At 27.2% G+C, this 7,834-nt stretch overlaps 1 protein-coding gene across 1 annotated transcript; it reads right to left on the bottom strand.

The window, feature by feature from the left end:
* Positions 2,639–3,634, bottom strand: LOC18611873. Its single transcript, XM_018117091.1, has one exon. The coding sequence runs from the start codon at positions 3,632–3,634 to the stop codon at positions 2,639–2,641; it is 996 nt and encodes a 331-aa protein (XP_017972580.1).

The raw sequence follows: 7,834 nt of genomic DNA, 5'->3' as shown, positions 1-7,834 counted from the left end.
TGCCCCATATTTTGAGAGTAATATTAAGTGGAATTTTAAAAAAGAGTTGATATAATATTCGAAAAAAATTTAAAGTTATTTAATAAAATTCAAATAAATCATTATTCATTTAATTAAATTCTTTTACTTTTATTTTGAATCAAAAAAACTCTCAAGATTAGTGGTTGACAATTACCAATAATCAAAATGTCATTTATCATTTTATATTCATATGATACTATATGAAAAACGAAAAATGCTATAATCATGTCATTATTTATTATAACTAGGGGAGGAGCCTCCTTAAAGAATGAGGGGTCATGGCCCCTCAAAAAATTTTAAATTTTTTTTCATAATTTATAAAATTTTAATTTTTTTTCATAAATTCTCTTAATGGCCCTCCTCAAAATAATTTTTTATTCAATAATTAATACAAATAAAGAATAGCAAAATGATTCCATATAGCTGACTCAATTTTATTTTATTTTATTTATATTATTATTATTATTATTTATATTCTATTTACTTATATGTTCTAAATCTCTATAAAAAAAATTTTCACAAATTTCTATGAACTATCAACCATATTCTTTTTTCTTTCTTTTTTATTATGTTATATGCGGGTTCTATCTTTTACTTATAATATTTTTTTCTATTATGTGAATTTTATTTTTTATGATTTTAATTTTAAAAAATTAATAAATTATTATGTAATTTTCAAATATAAGTTGCAATATTGCACTATTACTTAGAATTTTATAAATGTATCATTTTTTATTCAAAATAACCAGTACGTTTTTGCATGTTTGTTTACAAACTTTAAGTAACAAGAATATACATACAAATTGAAAGAAAAAAATGTTTGTATTTCTTTCAATAAAATTTTATTTATTATATATATTTTTAATTACCCTCAAAATTATTTTTTTGTTTAGTGGTTATTTTTATTTTTCAAACTATTTAATGAAATTAGAGTCATCACAGTCAGTATATTGCTAGTTAAGCCTTGTAAATAAATTTTAACTTAATATGTTAAGCCTATCAAATTAAAAAAATAATAATAAAAGAGAGCCTATTAACCCAAACCCATTAAGTTTTAGTACAAATCTAAGCCTAACATATTATGTTTTAACAGTCTAACCCAATAGTTTATCATGACATATTATATTTCAATAGTTCAACCCAATAACCCAATACGTTAATTAGTAATTTAAGAGGAAAAAAAAAAAGAAAAACTTTCTTGAGCCATTTCATGTAAAATACACAACATAAATAGGCAATTTATTTGAGTTCGAAAAATTGTTCGCTTCCACTATTGTGCGCAAAGAGTTAGAGAGGCTCATTTCATAGTTTCGTTCAATCATATATATATATATATGAAGCCATTATTGTTGTTAATATGCAATATTCTATGTATCAATTATCTTGTGAATTTTATTTAATCTTTTAGATGAATGAGAATTGAATTATTTATAGAATTCTCTTTGACTGTTTAGTATCTTATTCTGTTTAGCCCCCTTTAAAAATGCTATAGCTTCGGCTTCGATTATAACATATCAGTATCTAATGTCAAAGTCACATGGTATACAATGATAAGTGACATTTTGACTAATAATAGTTACTCAGTCATTAGTTATAAAAGTTTATTTAATTTAAAATAAAAATACAGTAACTTGATTGATCTTAATAAAAAATTAAAATTTATTTAAATTTTTTTTGAATAATTTACTTAAAAGATTTTTTAGGTACTATGTAAAAAAATTTAATAAATTTCAAATCTTCCAAATGAGAATTTAATTGTAGAAAAAACTCATTGGAAATTAAGAAAAATGTTGAAGTGGCAATATTTTTATTTTTAACGCTGTATCCGAATAAAAAAAAAAGGATATAATCATCTGTGACATTTTAATTTATTTAGAAATCATATCATCGTGCCTATTCATAAATAACAAAAATTAATAGTGCTCTGCAACTAACTTGATTGTTTTGCATGTCAGCATGGTTGAACATCTGTACACCTTGATTTGAAGTGAGAAATTCTCATTTAAATAGTACTACACAAGAATTTGGTTTAACTGATATACAATATTGGAAGAAAGCTGAGACTGCTTCGAGAATTGGTTAGGCAATACCCATAAAAAAAGGGTCGACCAGATAAAAGTAGACTCTTAATTATTAGTGAGCATTAAATCAACATTAAAAAGAAAAATAAAGATTACTATTACATTTAAGGAAGGTTGCAAATCACAATGTTAAATCAGGGCCTGTTAGGTGAAAAATGACTTCATGTTTATGTACAAGTGATTAGGAGTTTGAACAATTTTTGTCAAGGTACATGTAATTCATTCAATGCTGCCCTTACATGAGCTAAGCTAAAGTAATAGTCAAATTTTGAGGCCATAAGATACCTATAACATATTTAAAAGGAAGTTCAAATGGAGTTTCTAGAATTGACCACGTGTAGGGCAAAGAGAGTGAAAGAGAAAAGATGTAATGCCCAGTTAATATTAATGGTAGTAATTTATTAGTATGACTGCAGTTGTACTTTCCTTCTTCCAAGAATTCAACTCAAACCATTAAATTCCAACACAGAAGCTTTTTCTTAAGAAAAAGAAGGAAAACGCAAAATTTAGTTAATAGAGAACAAGTTTAAATACAATTACACATGGAACTGCTCCAGTTGGACATCCTTGGCCTTGAGAGGAACATACTCCCCAAGATAAACCTCGAGATGATCTGCTAAAGAAGACTTGTCTATATTCTCATGGTGATAGGATTTGCAGACAAAATAGATGACTGTTTGAGCAACAAGCCCGAAGAGAATAACCTTGAACAGCAGCAAGAAGCAAAGGATTCCAATCACAATTTTGATTTCAGTGCTTACCGGAGCAAACACCACACCAACCTCGAACAGCAACTGAATCCCAACAAAACAAAGGACAAGCAGGAGAAATATGGCCGCTGCAACTCCCATCTTACCCTTTATCAGGGCCTTGCTCTTGATCATGGCTTTGATCCCATAAACATCTTCCAAGACTGAAACAACGCTGGCCAGATGCCAAACCAGGGTGATGTAAACGAATCCTGACAAGTATAAGATGAAGAGAACAACAAAAATCGCGACTCCAACGTTGCTAAGTCCTAGGAAAGCAACCGACGAGAGTAACAAGACTGCAGCAAGGACGTTGTAGACCATAACAATGACGAAACTCCAGAGAAAAGTCACAACAAGTCGTTTCCAAACCTTGGGCACAACACTCATGACCTTCTTGAAGGAGATCTCCTTGGCTGTGTAGATGCATGCTATTGTGTAAACAACAGCTGAAGTTGAGAGAAGCGAGAGGATGAGAAGGAAAGTGAAATATGCAGCTTTGAAGAGCCAAAACGCAGTCCATTCGGATGACAGTATATCAGACAGCTTGGTATACCTGGAAGACCCAACTCTGGTATAATTCAAGGCGTCCTGGTCTCTCAAGATGTTTGTAAAGAGGAGCTGAGAGATTTGGATGTGTGCTAGGAAGATGAAAGAGAGAGGGAAAATAAGGGCTAGAGTTACTTGGCTGAAGATTTTTCTCCATGAAAATATGATTTTGATGGATTCTTTCAGTATGCCAAAGAAACCCAGAAACTGAAGCTCTTCCTGCTCTCTATCCATGACCAAGAAGATTAGCCAATTCGATCTGTTTTGCCTTTGATTCATCAAGGAATAGTTGCGTGATGGAGAGGAGAAGCTTGTGGAGTAATTATATGATAGCGTTAGATACCAAATAATAGTGGACCTACAAATTGTCAAATTGTCAAAATTGCCCTTCCTCTTTGTCTCAAATTACCAACCTCTTCGGTGATTTCCCTCGGATAATAAATGAATTTCTTGATGCATTCCTAATTTAGAGTCCCTTTGTAGATAAACAGGAAGTCAGGAACCAACAAAGAATTTAATAGCTAAAACGAAATGCATGTGGAAATTATTGGCATACTTCACATCCTTACCGCTATTCCATGAAAATGAAATGGTACCAAAAATTTCCTTAACCTTGGAAATTGTATGGGTATATTGGTAATTGTATTGCAAAGTGGGGCTTCTATTGTAGTGGGAAGAAAAGAGCCTTTTCTTTTTTTTTGTTCCATGGAGGGATGAAAAAAGCCGGCAAAGGAAAGTTCTTAGAGGGGCAAGCGAAACGTCCTTGCGATTCAAGCTTCGGGTCAACTTTGCCGCCACCCCCCAATTCCAAGAAACGAGCCGAGCGTATTTTCTACTCCACCAGTCAAGGTCTTAACTCAACAAATCATACTCATCTTTTGGTCAAGGTCAACTAAAGCAATTCCTTGCGCCATGAATGGGAAATTATATATATATATTGTAGAAAAAAATAATTAAATCTAATCAATTTGATGAATACATTATGCTAATAATTAAAGTAATTGACAGACTAATGAACGTGTGAAGGGACACAAAAGTTTTGACATTTTTGTTTAAATTTTTAATACCTTATTAAAGTAATTACTTTTTGTGTTAAATTTTTATCAATTTTTAGATATTTTTTTATTTTAATATAATAAAGATTATAATAATTACTATAATTTTTTAATAATAATAATAAAATAACATCAAACTTTAAAAATTTTAAAGATTTTGTTCTTTTATTTCATTTAATCAAGTACTTATATTTTTAATTTTGACTAAATAAACTTTTATAACTAACAGTTGATTAATTACAATCAATCTAAATTTCACCTGTCATTTTTATACTCATATGATTTTGACATGAAAAATAAAAATTTTACGTGATCATGTCATATAATATATCGTATCATCATTTATTATAACTCATCAACATACCATGTGATTGCACATGATATAAATTAATGACAAGTTACATTCGTTAATAATTAATTATAAAAACTTATTTGATCTAAAATCAAACTATAATGACTTGATTGAATTTAAAAAAAGAATAAAAGCTTATTTGAAAATTTTTAAATAATTTAAGATTTTTTTTTTAGATATTATACCTAATAAACTAATACATTTGATCCTTAAGAAAAGCTAATAAATTTGAAATTTGATTAAAATTAGAAAGTTAATATAATTTTCAAAAAATAAGTTTTCACACCTTTCAAACCGTATTTATATATGGTATAAATATATATAAGCTTATGATAAAGGAAGAAGCCTTCTAATTACATTTTATTTAAAAAATATTTTATGTAACCATTAATGTCTTCTTCAAAAAATATAAATGAAGTTAAAAAATATTTAAAATTTTCATAATCTTAGTCTTACTTTTGTGTAAATTGAATTCTATACGTACATATAGATACATAGTTTTTTTTTTCTTTTTTATGACTGTAGATATATAGATTTCTTTAGCTAAAATTAATATAGCACATCCAAGTACGTAACAAAAACAGTATATTCAAATCGGATTGGGCTGAAGCCTAAAAATCTAAGCTCGAATTTAAGGGCCTAGCGGGTAGTCTAGCCCCGTAGACGTAATACAACGGAGGAAGAAGCAAATCGGATGCACCGTCAAGAGTCAGAGACCCATTTTATCAGCAAAGCCTAATGATATCACACGTGATTGACTCAACTAGAACTCCTTGTACCTTGACTTTTACAGAAGGCTTTTTCCGCGTCCCGTTTTAAAGAACAAAAGAACCGTCATTCTTTCCTCTTCTGCAATAGAAACCCATTTCTCTTATTATATTCAGAATATGTCCTCCAATCCAGTGGTAGGATCAGAAGAATTTTATGTTTGAGAAGGTAAAAATAAAAAATTTAATATTTATAAAGATGAAATTATAAATTTTTTTAAAAATAAAATTTTTAAATTTTCAAAAATATATTATTAAATTTTGAAATTTTAAGAGGGAAGGGGACAGCTACTAGCCGCCTCCCTCCGCCTCTGGTCCAGACATTTTCTATGAGCTCAAATCAAACTTCAACAAGGGGGGGGAACGATCTACAACACATGCTTGTAAAGGTGAATGCTTTTTGGTCAACCTGGGTCTGCGGACGAAGGTTGCCCTTTTGGTTTTTGAATGTCCACATTCTTTATAATTTGATGCTCATGTATGTATATATGTATGTCAAATTCTGCGACAATGGCTAGTGGAGCTCAAAGCAATGACTTTCATTTGCCACTCCCATTGTTTATTTTAATTAAAAGTAAATTTTCATTTTCTAATAAGCGCCATATCACATTAAAAAAAATGATGGGTAAGGATAAATTTCAATTTTAATAAGTCAAAATACTCACCAAGTTTTTATATTTATGTATTTTTTTCAATTTAGTCCTTATACTCAAAATCGAAATAACTTAGTCAATTAATTTTGAAAATTACTTCAATTTAGCTCCTTCTTTTAACGATATCTAATTTTACTATTAACAAATGACATTAGCATTGATATCAACTCTGACGTGGCACATTTTAATGACGTAAATACCATATGGCACCCAACATGATAACGTGGCAGTGTCATAGGGCACTAATATGATGACGTGGTAATGCTAACATGGCACTGACATGTTGGCATGTCAGTGTCACATGGCAAATAAAAAAATTTTCAAAAAAAAAAATTTTGTACCACGTCATAAGAATTAAATTGAACAAAAATATATAGTATATGGATTAAATTGAACAAAATTGAATTGTTAAGGAACTAAATTGAAAAAAATATTTAAAAAATACAAATCTTTAACTAGATAATAAATATACTGATTAATAAGTTAAATATTTAAGTGTAAAAGATTTATGATATTGAAAAATATATATAAATATTTTCTTACTTGATTATTTGATTCTAGAATATGTATATTAATTTATCTTTCTTGAAAAAATTAAGTTTGAATTCTCATTTTATAAAAAGATTTGAAAAAAATTTATACTTAAAGTCAAATTTAGATAAATAACTTGCATTATATTAGAATAAAATAATATAAAAAGATTAAATAAATTTTTTTCTTTTATTTATAGTAGTACAAAAATTTAAAATTTATTTGACTTAGTTTTTAACTTGAGCTAAACTCAAATTAGTAAACTAGATTGATTTAGTTTTTCTTAAATAATGAAAAAATGAGATATGGAGTTAGCGATAATTATAAAAATAATTCTTAGTTCTGACTTATTTAATTTAGGTATGACAAATCTCTTATTATAACCATAGAATCTTAGCTACTCCACCTTTTTAATTATTTAATTATTTAATTATTTTTTATTTTGTTTAATATTTCAAGTTATTTTTTTTAGGTGGAAATTTCTTGGATTAAAGATTGCATTTATGGTTAATAGAGTTAAATATAATTATAAATATTTGTATAATTTTATTTTGTATTTGTAAATTTTTTGTAGATCTAAATTAATAATTTAAATTTAAATTTAGCAGAATTTGATTGTGGTATTTGAACTTAAATAAAATTATTTTATAAAAACTTTTGAGTAAATTTAAATAGAAGGTAAATTTTTTTTAAATAAAAGGTAAATTGGGCAAGAGTTGAATAATTTCAAAAGAATAAGTATTTATAAATTGTAAAAGTTGTAACTAAATTAACTTATTTTGCTAATTTAAATTCAGCTCAAGTTAAAAATTAAGTCAAATAAATTTTAAATTTTTATACTATTATAAATAGAATAAAAAATAATTTATTTAGTTCTTTTATATTATTTTATTCTAACACAATGTAAGTTATTCACCTAAATTTTACTTTAGATATGAATTTTTTTTGAAATTTTTTTATAGAAGGAGAATTTAAACTTAATTTTTACAAAAAAAAGATAAATTAATTTACATATTCTAAAATAAAATAATCAAGTAAGAATATATATATATATATATATATATATATATATATAT

The sequence above is a fragment of the Theobroma cacao genome, chromosome 1, assembly GCF_000208745.1.
Source record: "Theobroma cacao cultivar B97-61/B2 chromosome 1, Criollo_cocoa_genome_V2, whole genome shotgun sequence".
NCBI lineage: Eukaryota > Viridiplantae > Streptophyta > Magnoliopsida > Malvales > Malvaceae > Theobroma > Theobroma cacao.
This window is presented reverse-complemented; position numbering and strand designations above follow the sequence as displayed.